Source organism: Gymnoscopelus braueri, assembly GCF_963280865.1.
Source record: "Gymnoscopelus braueri genome assembly, chromosome: 11".
Taxonomy (NCBI): Eukaryota; Metazoa; Chordata; class Actinopteri; order Myctophiformes; family Myctophidae; genus Gymnoscopelus; species Gymnoscopelus braueri.
The window spans coordinates 38,005,122-38,023,154 of NC_137613.1; the positions used below are offsets into that span (position 1 = coordinate 38,005,122).

General features: G+C 41.1%; 1 protein-coding gene across 5 annotated transcripts in view; it reads right to left on the bottom strand.

The window, feature by feature from the left end:
* The window catches only part of snx13 (sorting nexin 13), a 45,512-nt gene extending 30,195 nt beyond the window's left edge, over nt 1-15,317 (bottom strand). Inside the window, exon 1 of one of the 5 annotated variants that reach the window (XM_080443200.1) lies at nt 15,173-15,317. In XM_080443200.1, the coding sequence (XP_080299326.1) occupies nt 15,173-15,184 (12 nt within the window). In that variant the 5' untranslated portion in view covers nt 15,185-15,317. Of the gene's footprint in view, nt 1-13,206; nt 13,442-15,172 lie in introns of those variants that run through there. The other 4 variants (XM_080443198.1, XM_080443199.1, XM_080443201.1 and 1 more) reach the window with 4 other exon arrangements.
* Between the last annotated feature and the right edge of the window lie 2,716 nt (nt 15,318-18,033).

Genomic DNA, 18,033 nt, shown 5'->3' on the forward strand with positions numbered 1-18,033 from the left:
ACCCTATGTTGAGAACCAGTGCTGTACAGGAGGGTAACTCTTTCTGAGATGTTGGAACCAGGCCGTCTGGCACTAACAATCATACCACTAACCTAACCACGCTCAGAGTCACTTGGATCAAGTCACTTGCTCATTCTGATGTCGGTGGACCTGTAACTGAAACTCTTGGCAGCAGACTTTATACACAGAGTTGCAGCCACACCACTCTCTGTTCAGAGTTAGTTTGTTTGCATTAATCCATTAAGACCGGGAAAGCATGTGTTATTTTAAGATTTCTTTGGCTATTCAAAAATATACAGGCACTGCTATTTTTTTGAAAAATCGTGGAAGATTTGTGCAAATCGTTGAATATATATTATGAATATGTTTTAAAGCGATTTTTTTTAACTCCGATCTGTGCTTCTGGGGGTCCCTGGAACAACATATTTTGAGATGGGGGTCCGTGGCCAAATACATATCATTTTGGGGGTCCATGACATGGAAAAGCACCACTGATATAGCAACATACTGTTAGGATTTAGAAAACATTTTTAGATATGTATTTTGCCGCGGACCCCCTCTCCCCCCCCCCCCCATCTCAAAATGTTTTGTTCCAGGGACCCCCAGATGCAAAGATTTGAGTTACAAATGTTTTAGAATATATAATATATGCTTTAGAATATATATATATATATTCAAAGATTTACACACATTTTCAAGATTTTTAAAAAATAGCAGATATACAAGCTCATAGCGCGGCACCGAGTGCCACGCTATGAGCTTGTATATCTGCTATTTTTGAACAGCCAAATAAATCTAAAATGACACGGATGTGTTCCCGGATTGAATGGGTTAATGAAGAATGTACCTAGTAAAGTGGCCACTGAGTGTAGACTATTAGTAAATATGTCAAGTTCAAGGTGTACATTTACATGATGTGTTTGCTCTACCTGAGTCTGACCAATCAAAAATATATTAACCTGTAGTGAGTAGGCTATGGTTTTCCTAACTAGTCTGCAGCTTACTCATGGTCAAGAACACTGTTGTAGGGGCGGCGCTGGACTAGCGGTTAAGGCGCAGACCACATATAAGCTCTAATGCGGGTTCGATTCCTGATCCCAACGACCTTTGCTGCGTGTCACTCTCTGTCTCGCTCTCTCCCCGTTCCCTGTCTCTCTCTACTGTGTACTATCAATAAAGGCAGAAAACCCCCCAAAAATATCAACAAGAAAAAGAAAACCATTGTAGTTTGTATTTGTTTCCACAAACACAACATTCCAGATGTTAGTCTCATTGAAATACCTTTTTTTTTTTTTGGAACAACAGGCGGTTGCTGCCTGGTTTGCCCAATCCGAGGCTCAGTTCACCTTGAGGGATATATCAGCGTGGACGACACCAATAGTATTGACACTTCACTCTTGTGCCACATCTCTATATCAGCCTAAAACGCATTCCATTGTAGGTCGGCTATATGCCATTTACATGCAACCAGACTGACGCAGGCAGTTGTGCAGCTCGTCGCACTTGTTTTCATAACCTGTCAAACTACCGCTAATAAAACAATTATCTCTCAGAGACGGAAGAGCCTGCCCCAGCAGTTTTTTTTCCACTAAGGGGAACTATAGTCACTCCAGCAGGTGCAGGCGTGTCAGTTAGAACTGGGCCATGCATAGCATGCAGCACCACTGTGTTTAAAGTACTCATCCTGAGGTGACAACCATTCTACCAAATACATAGTGATAATGACACGCACACACACACACACAAACACCTTCTCATGTATGTACTTGTGTACACATACACATACATCCATCCACACGCACACAGTGCTGAAAGACATGATTTCAGCCTCATTTGATCATACAGAAAATGGTTTGTATTACGTACAGTACGTTCCTGAGATAAGTGGTTTGCCTCAAAGAACCACATGGGGCGACAAAAAGACTCCCGAGGACACTTAAGACAACTGTTCTTTAAGCCATACAGTAAGTAGCCATTGACAATAGAATGATGTACGCATTAGATCTAGCTGCCAAATGGGTTGGACTTGGGAGATGTTGCCTAGCGAGCTTGCTATGTATAGCATGAGGGCAAGTCGTAACAAGGAGGCTATTGTTTTCTGAGACAATGTAGAGTGCAATACTGTTGAGGATTTGGTTACGTTTGTCAGGAATGTATATCATAAGTGATCATCAGTGCTCTTCTTGGGAACATGTTTGTCTCGCAAAGAAGTGCTCTTCTTTGCGAGACAAACAACACAACGCCAAATAACGGGAATATATACAAAACATGGATTTCTATAGTTATAAGAGAGGGATACAAAAGAATATACCATGGGCTCAGCTGCTGAACTTGGATGTCTGAGGACAGAACAAATAAACCATGACTGGATCTGATAAGGTGGGTATAATAGGTTTCTCTGACATCCAGTCATTTCAGCTAAATGTCAAGGGTACACCTGAGTTCACAGCACAGCTCAGAACATCTGCTACCGAGCAGCATCACTGGAATGACCGGTGGACATAAATATTAAAACAGAAATAATGAATAGTGCAAGTGAACGGAAGCTCTGCTCCTCATAGTTTGGGCCCACCGTTAAACATGATAGCACAACCTACTGTCCCTGCATCTGTCTACTACTGGGTGAAATTATGTTAAGAGAATGAGATAGATCAAACGACAATATTAACTATTCAGTTAACTGTTGATATTGTGCGACATGACATCTTCCTTCCTTCCTTCTTTCCTTCCCAATTCACCAATGTTCTATTGTCTTTAAGGGCTGAACATTTTCATCTCACTCCCATGACTCCATTTTGCTTCCCCCAGCCAGGAACCTGAGGAAACAAGTGGAAGTGATCAAGATCAGAATTAGATTATTTCTGGCAGTTATGTTTCTCTCGTACTTTGTTGAACAACATCTAAAACAAGAATGTTTTCAAATGGAATATAAAACCACACTTTGGCTATTCAAAAATAGCAGATCTACAAGCTCATAGCGCGGCACCGAGTGCCGCGCTACGAGCTTGTAGATCTGCTATTTTTGAAAAAACGCGAAAATGTGTGCAAATCTTTGAATATAGATCGTTTTAAAGCGAACATTTTTAACTCAAATCTTTGCTTCTGGGGGGTCCCTGGAACAAGATGGGGGTCCGCAACCAAACACATATCATTTTGGGGGGTCCTTGACATGAAAAGGTTTGAGCACCGCTGATATAGAAACATACGTCTTTTTTTTCAGAATACTGTTGGGAATTAGAAGACACTTTGTAGAATCGGCTTCAGGTCTTAATGGGTTAAAATCCTATCAGAGCGTATACAGTAGATCACAGATAGAAGACAGAAAACTGATAGAACTTTACACTATGCTCAATAGTAAGGCTGAAAGATGACTCAGAAGACGTGAAGCATGGCAGTATGCATTCTCTCAGGGCTGTAGAATGCATCCAAACAGGCTGGGCCTCTTACGCAAACCACCACTCGCACAGGGACAATGGGCGTAGGTTTGGGCCTGGATCGGAAGAGACTACTGTACGCTCACCGGAAGAAAAAAAAGGGTTGTACAGTATATGGAACAGAAAAGGTTATATAGTTTCTGACACTGGTCCTCAAGGACCCCTGGTACAGCTGGTACTTTCTATTGTAACAGGAGATAAACTGCATTCACATTGCATCCTTCTCGGTACTGCACTATAGTGGCTAAAACGTTGTACTGTTTCCTGAACATAGCAATGAGTCTTGACCCATTAAGAAAAACTTAAGTTGCTATATCAGTGGTGCTCAAACTTTTTCACGTCAAGGACCCTAACAATTATATGTATTTGGCCGCGGACCCCCCATCTCAACATATGTTGTTCCAGAAGCAAAGATTTGAGTTAAAATTAGCGTTTCAAAAAATATATGTATTCAAAGATTTTCACAAATGTTCGAGATTTTTCAAAAACAGCAGATCTACAAGCTCGTAGCGCGGCACTCGGGGCTTGTATATCTGCTGTTTATGAATAGCCAAAGTATAAAATAATGGCTATAGCTAAAATCTAAAATGACACATATGCGTTCCCGGATTGAAGGGTCTCAAAAGCAAGGTCTGGAACCACGTTGGTACATAACACAAAACAAAGTTCTCTATGAGGGTTCCAGGCCCACTGAAGGCTCTTCAGTGGAGCTTTTCACACTGGCATTTCCAAGGCCTGAGCTAACCCTAAACCCCATTGGTTACAGGATACTGGTTTAGTACAGTAAGTCCTCCTGGACTATTCACACTTGGAAATCAGAGCCCATGGTTTACAGCACATATACAGAACACTCACAGGCTCACAGCACACACAACTTGTTTACATGTAGCCTATTCTAGCTGCATCTCTGTACAACAACCGTTCCATGGCATTATGTTCTCATGATCTTAACCACAGTGTTTTGGGGGGATAACCACGGTCTCTGGAGCTTTGGGAAGTACTGGGCTAAGGGTTGGTATATCCCACATTGTAAATATAAAAAGGAGTCAGGGCTAAAAATAATGTAAAAAATAGTTGATGTGCCATATATTAACGGACATGCTACAGAACCATTTTAGGTGTATGGTTGGTCATGGTCACAGCTGTAGCCTGAGTCAATATAGAAGCCATCACATACGCGCGCGCACGCACGCACGCACGCACGCACTCACACACACGTCTTGACAATGTTAGTATATGGTAAATGGCTGTATAAGCAGCATATGCAATATGTCCTGTGTCAACAGACGAGACTCTCTAAGCCACATCAAAGCAACAAACTTAAAAATAAACCCAAAACAACTCGACTCAAGAGAGGGATGTTTATGTAGTCCTCCTTATCGGGCTCCACCTTGACCTGTAATAAGCACCAATAATAATGTTTACAATTCACCTTGCCTTCTCAAGCATAGACAAATGGAGCTCTCTCCACTGACAGTGTTCGCCACAGCACCTTATCCTCTCCACCAGAAGACCATTACAGTGAACACAGTCATCAACGTGTATTACTACCTCGCCTGGGCTCGTGGGCTATCTGCTGGCTCAGATGACATCACACACACACGCACACACACACACACACACACACACACACACACGATAACAGAAAGCCAAAGCCAGGCCTCATGACCTTCCATAATCACTACAAAAAGGGAGCTACTGTCGACTGACTCTACTGAGACTAACTTCCAAGAGCTATGTTTCTTTTCTTTTTTTACTTAACCCATTAAGACCGGGAACGCATCTGTGTGTCATTTTTAGATTTATTTGGCTGTTCAAAAATAGCAGATCTACAAGCTCATAGCGGCGGATTATATATTTTTTAAAGCGAACATTTGTAAAATGTTTAGTTCCAGGAACCCCCAGAAGCAAAGATTTGAGTTACAAATGTCCGCCAAAAAAAAATATCATATCTAAAAAAATGACAACCAGATGCGTTTCCCGGTCTTAAAGAGTTAAAAAGCAAGAACTTAAGGATCTGTTATGTTAGCCAGTACTAGGCCGGTTACCAACTGAGAAAAAACTTTTCAAATCAATTTGTTTCAGCCTTCAAGTTGTATGGAGATGGGTGGGGTTTTACACTCTCTTCAGGGACACATTTCCAATAGTGGGGTCACTCTGCGCGTCAGCCAAGATCATTCAATCACAGAGAAAGCATTTGAATGCAGTTCAAAGCCTAGGTAATGTGAGACATGTGTGACGTCCATATAGTGCAGTCGCAGTATGTCAATGAGCGTTGTTCCGTGTTGAAGCTGGAGGAGCAACGATGATGACGGACGCGCTCTTGAGTCATTACAGCTTACAGGGTTTAAACATGGACCATCTGCTCCAGTGATCCACACCCAGTCGCAAACGGCAACACATACACAACTCCTTACGCAACCCAAATAGAGTGGAACGCACTTGGTGTGGTGTGCATTACTGTCAGTGTAAAAAAAAAGTGTGATGGCCACTATGTAGTCTGTGCACAAAATACAAGCCTGGCTACACATGGACAAATGATACAGCTGTAGAACACAAAGCAGCACACACACACACACACACACACACACACACACACACACACACACACACACACACACGCACCATCCACACTTCTGGCATTAGGGTCAACACCACAGAGCTTAAAGCCGGACAGTCCACATAATGTAAGTAATCAGTTACTAGTACCCCAAACAGCTCATCTACTCTAGCTTTAACACACACACACACACACACACACACACACACACACACAGGCACAAACACGCACACATACTTCTGTCAGTCTGCAGGCCTGTCACAGTCGGCTTATTCATTCACTCTGATCTCTGAAGAACACACTCACACACACAAAATTGGTGACAAATTTAACCATGAATACGCAAAAAGGCAGGCATGAATGCATGGAGGGCTAAAAAGACAAACATGCAGTGCATATCAACAGAACGACCTTGACTGAACCGAGTACACGTACACACACACACTTTAATCTGTGGCTTGGGAACAGAATTATCACCTTCCAGACTCTTGCCTTGAGTCAACACACATGCATGGACACACACATTCCTACCTACACACACCTACAGATCCCTGTGGCCACGGATGTTTCTATTTTTGTGAACACAGGGCGCATGACAAGAACTTAGCTGTGACCCTGGGCAGCGTAGCTAGTGTTACCAGTGGACGAGGGGTTAACTTATCCCAATGAGCCCATTAAACCTCTCCTTAGCTTAGTGCCTGGGAGAGAGTGACAGGGGAACTGATTACGGCTACCTGCACAGTGCACAATATCGCACATATAAACTGAACGCATGGAAACATCATGGAAGCAAACCTCAGGCCTATAGATTAAATTGCACACTCAACAACAGAGATAATATTTCATTTTAGTAATCAAATTCTTATCAACATTACCACTCACTCGCAATTCTTCTGAGCACATAGAGAAGGAAAAGACAATAAATCAGGGTTCATGTGTATTACAGCGTGTGAACAAATATCAGTATTTAGCAGAAATATCACATTACTTATTTATTTTTGCTCAATTTTGTGCAGTCCAAACCTGACAGAGAAAGTGAAAGGACAGAGCTGGAGGTTTTACACAGAGTGATACTCTCAAGCAGAAGACTAATCCTCAATCTACCAGGACCAAGCACTATGGAAATAGCTGTGGCCTTAGCTAGGAGGCTGGTTCTTGTCTCAGTCTCACACATTCTTTTGTCACATTACACTGCTGCTGAATCTCAATTGGAATTCAACCTGATGAGTTCAAATCAAGTTACGTCATTTTCACTTTAACTGACGTTTACTTAGCACAGAGGAGCTGTTATTACAGGGTAAGGCAACGGTACATCTGAGCCTAACTAAGTAACTCATTGGCTAGCTATACTATTTTGCTTCATATAAGCAAACACAAGTTGGTTTAATTCATGCTGCCAATATAGGCCTGTCCAAACTAAAGATAGACTTTTTTTATTTTTCCATATTATTTGTGAATGATTTCAAATTACAATCCAGTAACATTCTGCATTGTTCCAATATGCGTGTTCACTTCAGCAGTAAGACTTAAAACTCACAATGTCTATTTTTGCTAAACTAACAATTCAGTATTGGTTCCAAAAGACATCAATATTAGTCAGACTCTCTCATTTCCACATACAGTAAAAACCTACCCAGTGCACTTAAACATTAGTACATTAAACAAATGATCTGCCAAGGAAGAAATAAAATGTAATTTATTGACCTTTGACAGTTTTCCGTTTTTCATTTGTGCCTGATAAATGTGTAGGCTACATGATAGGGCTGGGCAATTAACCGAAAACATATCGAAACCAAAATGCAGAACCTCTAACAGACTTTATCTTGCTCGATTAATCGAGAATCATTTTTTCAAAAAAAATTTACATCAACGAATCAACACGAAAACAATTATTTGTTTATAATCGACCTACAAGCTCACGACGCCTCGCATTGTGATGTGTTATGAGCTTGTAGATCTGCTATTTTCACTATTAAAAAAAGTTGTTCATTAATCATAATTGAGGCAAAACAAAAGTTTGAAATAATTGTGATATTAATTTAAAAAAACGTTTTGTTACCACCGCGGTCTGACTCTGCGATATCCTCTTAGACCAATATCATTGACAAAAGTGATGGGTCGCACTCAGAATCAGTCAGTGTGACACTGACGAAGGCTCGATAGCCGAAACGTTTGTCCTTCATCGTAAAGTCATGGAGAAGAAATCAAAAAGTTAACTCACTCTCGTCATTCTGAGTGTGACCCATCACTTTTGTAAATGATATAGATTTGAAGTCATATTGCCCAGCCCTAGTAATACATGATCTCGCACCACGAACACTTGTGCGTGTTCTGCATGAACAATGCTAGGGAGACCATGGCAATCGGTCAGAGGTGACTGCTCGGCTAAATTTAGGAACACTGCTTTTGGACAATCAGCATTTTCAGTCAGAGACAAATACATGTAACTCAATTCCCATCCACAGAGAGTGCACAAGGTTTGGCTTGTTTAAAAAAAAAAAAAAAGACTCAAGAAAGACTAACCAATCATGTGATCACTGAGTGTTGTTGTTTTATAGGTAAACCTGTATTATTGTTTTCATTTATTGTCTGTACTCTGTAATGCTGTACTTTAACATCTTCCTGCCCAGGGAATGCAATTAGACTAATTGCTAATTATGTTGTGGATGACCCCGTTAAATAAATAAACAAATAAAATAAAAAAATTATTTCCATTCTATTAATGTTCAAATTTTCTATTGCTCTATAAATTATTTTGGCAAAAATGTTCAAACAAAGCCCGCCTAAACTCTCAAGACTCTGTTAGCAGAATCTGTCAGCACCACTACCCGAAACATGTAGTGTTGTTGTTAATAGGAATAAACACAGAAGCACCCGGGAGGAAGTGGACTAAGAAAGGGGAGGAGCCAAACCGAGTTCCTGTTTGTACACAGAAAAAGGAGGTGGTGCTCTCAGAGGCAAAGACAAAGGAAACCGAAAGGGTTCCCAGATTGTAGACAGCCTACAAGTAAACCATATATAGTATGTGACAGAGTTTCCCCTCGTGTTGTTGAAATCCAGCTCCAGTCGGTTGAGTATTGTCAGAAAGTTGGCTGGTATCCAGCCAACAAGACCATCTGACCTCCTCTATCACCTGAAGGTGAATAGACCATTTACACATTGTCACCAAACCATTTACGCTAACTGACACATTGACGATAGCCAGGTCAGAATGCACCAGTCAATCAGCACAGCAGTCAATCAGCAATAGAGACCATGATACACGTTGTGGGAATAGATTAGACTCTATATAATCTGAGTTCCAAGAAGTTCTCGCCAGCCCTTGCTCTATATATGGAAGCGTATTATGCCCCTTACGGAAAATGACCACTGGATGGTTTCATGTTGAACCTTGTTTTCTAAATCCTAACAGTTTTTTGAAAAAAAGAAAAAAATGGGTTTTCAAGATTTTTCAAAAATAGCAGATCTACAAGCTCATGCCGCGCTATGAGCTTGTATATCTGCTATTTTTGAATAGCCAAAGAAATCTAAAGTGACACAGACGCGTTCCAGAGAGCTAGAACCTTCTTGGTCAGAATGTACGAATACAGAGTTCTTCATCAACTGTCTGCAAGAGCTTTATAAACGTCAACTGACACATTCACTCTTTAGCCATACAATAAAGTTTGGGAAAGTGTGAAAAGAAAAGAAAACAGTCGAACTTTCAGCAGCATTTTGGTCAGCATTTTGTGTCCGCCCTGAGATTGGGAAGTTGGGGGTTCAATAACCTGGCCGGGTCACACATAACATAAGACTATAAAAGATGGGACCCAATGCCTCCCTGCTTGGCACTCGGCATCAAGGTTTGGATTGGGGGGTAAGTCCCTGTGACATACTAGCATCATGTCCATTGGGTGTAATTACAGAAACAGGAGATGGGCAGGATGGACCACATAGCTCGGGAACAGTTGGTTACCAAGGCCTACTTACTTACTGTACAGGAGACCCTGTACAAATCTAGCTGCTCGCTACTTCCAAACCTGTGCTGTGCAATCTCACACTAGTATGCCATTGCCCTTAGCTACGCTTGCCAAGCCATATTAACATAAAGTAGTAGAGCAACAAGTATAGGAGAAGAATAAACAAGCCTTGGGCTGGGTAGAAATTACTTGCCCTCCAAATATCCCACACAAATCCCCCCTGGAGGATCACATGTTTAGTAAACGTATTACCTCTACTAAAGGACTAGCATCCTCCATATATAGTATTCTAAACAAAGATCTGCCAATGTATAATACAATGGCTTTTAAACATAAAGAGGATACAGATGTGGGATGCACTTATAAGTGCCCTACACCACACTAAGGCAAAATTATGATTTGGAGATAATTGGAAAGCAGTGTGATTATGTATGGATATAATATCGTGATTTCTCCTAAATTTACATGTTTAGTTAGTAGACTGTTCTGGCGGAGTGAAATGAACAACGAATGTCTCTCCCTGTTACTAATGATAATTTAATTGAAGCTCTCCCTGTTACTAATGATAATTTAATTGAATGTGAATAACTTCTGAAAGCACTAATAGTCATATTGTCACATTATCGACATCGAGGTAGGCAGGCTATCTGGTCAAAAATACTATGATTGATTTGTTCAATATTGCCCAGCCCTAGTCTTCTTTCTATGTCTTCTGGTGTACACTAATTTAGATTTTTACAGTAAGTCACAACCCTACCTTCCACAGGACAGAGAAGATGGTTGTAAACAGCCGATAAAGGAATGCAAATACAGCCAGTCCCATTCCATCAGACCCTGAAATTAACCTGGCATATCTCTAGAAAAAGATGTCGACCTCTCCGCTTCTTCACCAGTCTTATCGCACGGACCGATACAGGCAGGGAGCTGTGTATTAATTCGATGACAGACAAGCCTGATGTGAGCAGCGTGCCAGCCTAATATCAGCTTTGATTAAGACACCTTAATGAGATTTGGCCTGCATAGCAACACCCACTTGTAATGCAGCGAGATAACACTGTGTAACTAATATGCACGCATGAATGCATAAACCATAAAGCACCCCAGACTTGATTGTTTTGGCTGACTTACTTTTTTTGCAATGGCCCAATCAACAAGCTGAGCATGGAGGGACTCTTAGAATGGTAGCCAGACAAGCCACTGTTCAATGATTAATAATGGGAGTTTCTCTGGCCCTAAACTTGAATAGCTGCAACAGCAATATACTTTATGTTGTTCAAATAGCTGATGTTTGTTAGTTGACATGTTTGTCAAATAACATAAGTTGCAAATCAGGATAATGTATAGCCCATACTGCAACTGATGTTTTCTGTTTGCAGGGTATTAGCCTGCTTGTTGCTTGCAAACATTCTCAACTTACACAGAAAAGGTTTGCTTTCAAGAGTAGGTGTTGGTTTACAGTTGGTCAACCAAATTCCCTGTTGAATGTCTCAAGTAATCGGCATTAAGACAAACACAATGAACGAAGGCCTGATAGATGCTGTTAGGCTAGTTGAAGGACAGTGACAGCAGCATATGAGCAGAAGTCCTCCAGACAGCACTCCTGTGATGATTATGACAACAGTGATCCATCACACACAGAGGCTGTCATTGGAGGCTCACATCCAATATATCTACCATGTCTATCCTGACCTCGCCTCTTCTTTCCATAACACGGAAACAATTAATTAAAGATAAAGTTGTTGAAGAGCCTAAACATGTCACAGGATGGTCCAATATAGCCCTGTTTATTCAACCGACAGCCTATTAGCTAAACATGAGAGTGACGTTGCCACTTAGGCAGCAGCAAGCTATATTGTCCAGTCTGACTTGTTATTAAGTAAGTTGGTAGTAAGTGTCATGCAGGGGAGCACAGTCCAGAGCCAAAGCTTCATTACTGCAGATAAACCTTTACTTAAACTGCTGGAGAGGTTGCAGCCAGGTTGCAGCTTGGTGCAGCCAGGTTACTCGCCTCTCAGGTGAGGTGGAACATGTTAGCTTATCAGCATTGAACTAGTACAACGGTCTTTCTATTCAAGACAGTCGTATGGGACCGAGGGAAGTGTGTATAGAGAAATCATATCCTGTCAGCATAGCAAACCCACCATGTCATCACAGTTCACTCTAGAGTAAGGTTGCCATACGGAGCGGCTAGGTCATCACAGTCAAACCCGTGGTCAACCAGCTGACCATAAAATAAATTGTGAACTGCAACTCAAATCTGAACCCCATAACCCCTGACCAGCAACAGCACCCTTGTCTTGTTGATAGAGAGCAGACTAATAACACTAACTGAATAATTAACAATGACACAATACCATTCTAAAGCCTGTGTCGTCATCTGTGGCATATAGATTTTAAAATAAAATGAAACGCTGCATGCTACAACAGTACTGCTTTGGTGTTTATGTTCAGGGCCTAAATTGTGTGCTATACTGTAAACATCCCCAAAGAAGCCAGCAGTCACAGCTTTGAAGTTAGCTTGATGACTCAGAGTCAACCAGCCACACTGCAAACTCCAGGAATGTCAAGAAAATGGAACACTTGTACTATCCTAACGACTGATACTGTGTGCACACACACTCACAGTGTATGCCCTATAACTCATGAACAGAACAAAACACAGCACCAAAAAGGCTGCAGCTTCACCATCAACATGATGATGATGACCAACAATGTCCATAGCTCCACACACACACACACACACACACACACACACACACACACACACACACACACACACACACACACACACACACACACACACACACACACACACACACACACACACACACACACACACACACACACACACACACACACACACATTAATGTATCCATGTGTAAATCTGAGACAATACTGTAATCAAATGTTGGTCCATTTAGTGTTTTATATTTGTGATGATATTGAATGTCTGGTGCTATTTTATGAATAGCACCAGACATTGATGAATTGAATACCTAGGACCCCAATAGAAACAAGACCGCAAGGACTTTTTTGGTGTTATCCTTTCAGAAAAAGTGTTTGACTGTTACTTGTGCTGTTTTTTACAGGTCTGTCTAATAAAATATTCAATCAATCAATCAAATGGACCAGTACAGTCTCAGAGTTAATAACACTGACTGGTGGTGTTACTGTGCACCTGTCCATGACATGTCTCCAACCCCAGCAGACAGACATGGCCACATAGCTAACCGCCTGTAGGTCTGGTCTCACCTGAATATGTTGTGACACAGATCCAGAACCTTTCCAAGCGTTGCTCCTCATAATAACACGCATATTATCGACATTGCTTTTTGAGGGAGAGCTTAATAACTCGAGCTCACGGTAGCCAGGTAGGTATTTTAAGGTGCGGAAGAGGAAGCAAAAGGATGATATCCTAAAAACAGATAACCGTATTAGCGGTGTGTGTCTCTAATCCTCCGCGGACAGGAGAGTGTCTGCGTGCGGCTGAGCACAGCAGAGCAGAGCGCCGCCCGCCTCCGGGGCTCTCGACTTGTGTTTACCTGACGCCAGGACTCCCTCTTTCTTTGGTGCTTCGCCCAGGTGGGCGTGGTTACATGCCCTATCCCTTAAACCAGTGGTTTTCAACCTTTTTCATGCTAAGGACCCCTACATTTATATGCATTTGGCCGCGGACCCCCATTTGAAAATGTTGTGCCAGGGACCCCCAGGCCAGAAGCAAAGATTTGAGTTAAAATGCACACATTTTCAAGATCTTTCAAAAAATAGCAGATCTACAAGCTCATAGTGCCGCGCTATGAGCTTGTAGATCTGCTATTTTTGAATAGCCAAAGCTAAGTTAAAATGATTGTGACGCTTTGTTAACTACTTTTGCTGGGGACCCCCTGGTACCCCCTCAAAGAAGGACCACTGGTGGTCCCGGACCACTGGTTGAGAACCACTGCCCTAAACCTAATCCTAACCTTAACCTCACTGAAACCATGCCTAACCCTAAACTTAACCTCACTAAAACTATGCCTAACCTTAACCTCACTAAAACTATGCCTAACCTTAAGTTTACTAAAACTATGCCTAACCCTAACCTTAACCTCACTAAAACTATGCCTAACCCTAACCTTAACCTCACTAAAACTATGCCTAACCCTAACCTTAACCTCACTAAAACTATGCCTAACCCTAACCTTAACCTCACTAAAACTATGCCTAACCTTAACCTTAACCTCACTAAAACTATGCCTAACCCTAACCTTAACCTCACTAAAACTATGCCTAACCCTAACCTTAACCTCACTAAAACTATGCCTAACCTTAACCTTAACCTCACTAAAACTATGCCTAACCCTAACCTTAACCTCACTAAAACTATGCCTAACCCCTAACCTTAACCTCACTAAAACTATGCCTAACCCTAACCTCACTAAAATTATGCCTAACCCCTAACCTTAAAGGACGACTTCACCGCTTTTCAACCTATCTTCATATAATAGGTCCTCACTAATACTCATGATAAAATGGTACAATTTTTTTCTACTCGGTCTGTGTCTCAGAGGAGGGCTGTGGACAGTTCAGAGTCCCGTCTACCAGTGACATCATCAATGGGGAATCCAAGCTAATAGAAACTACAGGCTTTCTATCCCTGGAAAGTTGCAATGCAATACAAGAAGCCATTGTTCTCGTGTTAATACAAATCTAAATAAAAAAGTGTGAAATCTTGTTGGAAAAAAAAATCATGCCTAATGATGATGTCACTGGTAGACGGTTTCTGGACTGTCAACAGTCCTCCTATGAAACACAGGCAGAGTATAAAAAAAAATTGTACCATTTTATCATGAGTATTAGTGAGGACCAATTATATGAAGATAGGTTGAAAAGCGGTGAAGTCGTCCTTTAACCTCACTAAAACTATGCCTAACCCCTAACCTGAACCTCACTAAAACTATGCCTAACCTTAACCTCACTAAAACTATGCCTAACCTTAACCTCACTAAAACTATGCCTAACCCTAACCTTAACCTCACTAAAACTATGCCTAACCCCTAACCTTAACCTCACAGGAACTATGCCTAAAAACCCAACCTCAAAACCACGCCCACCTGGTCGAAACACCAGGAAAAGAGAGAGTCCGAAAGGCTAGCCAGACGGGGGCTATAGCTAGCTGTCAACTGGGGGGGAAAACAAACTGCACCGCACGCGCCCCGTTCCTCTCGCACAAACCTACCTCTGCAAGCATCGTTTCCCAGGCTTAGGTGCGCGGCGGCGGCTCCGGCTAACCCCACCACATCGTAAGGGACGGAAAGGTGTGTATTTTTCCGGTTTAAAAAGGGCTGTTATCTCCCGAGTTCTCCGTTACACTGTCCATAGAGTCGCCATGTTGCTGGGGTTTACGTCCCGAGCGCCCCGCCGCCCCCTGCCTCAACGTCTCTCCGTGATTGGCTGAGAGCGACGGTGACGTGTGTGTGTGACACTCCCGTGACTGACGTATGACTGACTGAGTGACAGACGCAAAATATACTATGAGTCACCATTGACACTGTTGGAATGAAATACATGATATTGTAGTGGTTCTCACAACTTTTTAATTCCGAGGTCCAGTGGTGGAAAATGACTTAGTACATTTACTCAAGTACTGTATTAATTTATACTTAATAATATTAAGTAATTTTGAGGTATGTTTTACTTTACTGGAGTATTTCCAATTTCCAGTACTTTTACTTCTATTCCTCTACATCTCGGAGGCAAATATTGTATTTTTACTCCACTACAATTATTTGAAAACTTTAGTTACTAGTTACTTTGTAGATTTGTATTATTATTACTAAACATACATTAACCACTTCAGCCCTATTTATATTTCGGCCAGTTGAGAATAGCCATACAAGCTTACAATGCGTCGCGATGTGAAGCATTGTGAGTTTGTAGATCTGATATTTTCAAAAGATTTTTAAACATTTTATATATTTGAAAACTTGTGAAATGGGACCATTATGAGTACTTTCTGCTTTTGGTACTTTAAGTACTTTTTTATACCAATACTTTTGTACTTTAACTCAAGTAAAATTGTTATTCCGAAGTATTTCTACACTGCAGTATTGATACTTTTACTCTACTTTTACTCTTTACCACTGCTACAATTAAATAAATATATTGCAGTAGGTTCTCAGAACTTTTTAATTTCAAGGATCCGCATAACTCTGAGAGTGTACACATTTACCTGTAAAGGTCCATTTGGATCTCCCTCCAGGAACCCTGAGGGTCTCTCTGGACCCCACTTTGAGAACCACTGATATATTGTATTATTCACATTTCCGTTGAATAAAGCTTATTCCAATGTGAACATTTAGAATAAGTACAGTCAGTGCCTATGGGTGACTGAATGACACAACATCACACATTGATCATTAGGCCTATATGTATTACTGATGATGATTATAGCCTATGTATTACTGATGAATTGAGTACAATGGACCACAATGTAAACAAGCCCCATGGGGCTTTTTGTGTTATCCATTTAGCATAACCTTTGACTGTACTACCTGTTAATAATCGTGTTAATAAAGTATTCAATCAATCAATCAATTGGTGTTTCATTTGAGAACTATAAAAGGTCACGATTGATACCCCCCAATTTAAAATACAGTAGATTGCTCAATGCTGACAGCAGGTCAGCAGGTGGTTTCATGAATGTTTGTATAGACTATATTTTGGACCAATAAAAAAACAGATAGACCACATTTCCCACCCCTCAGGGGCTGCCGGGCTACAGGGTCAGTTTAAATGAATGAATGTCCTTGTAGCCTATTCTTAGGTTCATGGTTGATCATGGTCACTGGTCCCCCACAAACCCGGTTATTGCACAATTAAATACCTGGAAATTCAGGTGTAGGCTAATTATGCCATTCATTTCCTTAATGGCGCGTGTAAGTTTAACCCTACTTTTCTGCAGTGGTGTAAAGTAACTAAGTACATTTACTCAAGTACTGTACTGAAGTACAATTTTGAGGTATTTTTTTTACTTTACTGGAGTATTTCCAGTTTTCAGTTAATTTACTTCTACTCCGCTACATTTCAGAGGCAAATATTATACTTTTACTCTTTGCTCTTTAGTAACTATAGTTACATTGTAGATTCTGATTATTATTACAAAACATACATTAACCACTTCAGCCCTATATACATTTCGGCCATTTGAAAATAGCAGATCTGCAAGCTCACAATGCGTCGCATTGTGAGCTTGTAGATCTGCTGTTTTCAAAAGATTTTTATACATTTAAAAACTTGCGAAATGGGACACTCTGCATAATGAGTACTTTATACTTTTGGTACTTTAAGTACATTTTGATACCAATACTTTTGTACTTTTGCTCAAGTCAATTTAGAATTCCGGACTTTTACTTGCAACAGAGTATTTCTACATTAATACTTTTACCTAAGTAAAAAAAATGAGTACTTTTTCCACCATGCACTGCTTTCCAGTGCCCCAGAAAAAGACAGAGAGAAATAGCCTATAGGTAAAGTGAGAAGAAGACATTCCACAAAGAGATCTCTGTGCCATGTTAAGTTCACATGTATAGGCCTACCTCTCTCCAGCTAGGCAGAGCCCCAGCCGGGTCACACACCAGGCAAGGATAAAGCAAAATATAGTCCCTGGCTCTTCCATCTCCACTGGCAGGGCAGGCTGCAGTCACCAGATTCCCCATTGTTTCACTGCCCAGCTGCACACATAACTGATCCTACTCTGTGGCCCTCTCATGCCACTATCGCCTACTACGACTGAGTACGATAAAGGAGAAGAGGAAATAGACATTATTGTCCTGCATAGTTGACACGCTCATGGTGGGTCAGTCTCTCTGAGTGTGTATCATCACAAGACACAGTAGACTTTGCACCTATAGGCTTTATGACATTGAGTTACAAGCAGTGGTGGAAAAAAGTACTCAAATGTTTTACTCAAGTAATCAATACTGCAATGCAGAAGTACTCTGTTTCAAGTAAAAGTCCAGAATTCAAAATTGACTTGAGTAAAAGTGCAAAAGTATTGGCATCAAAATGTACTTAAAGTACCAAAAGTAAAAGTACTCA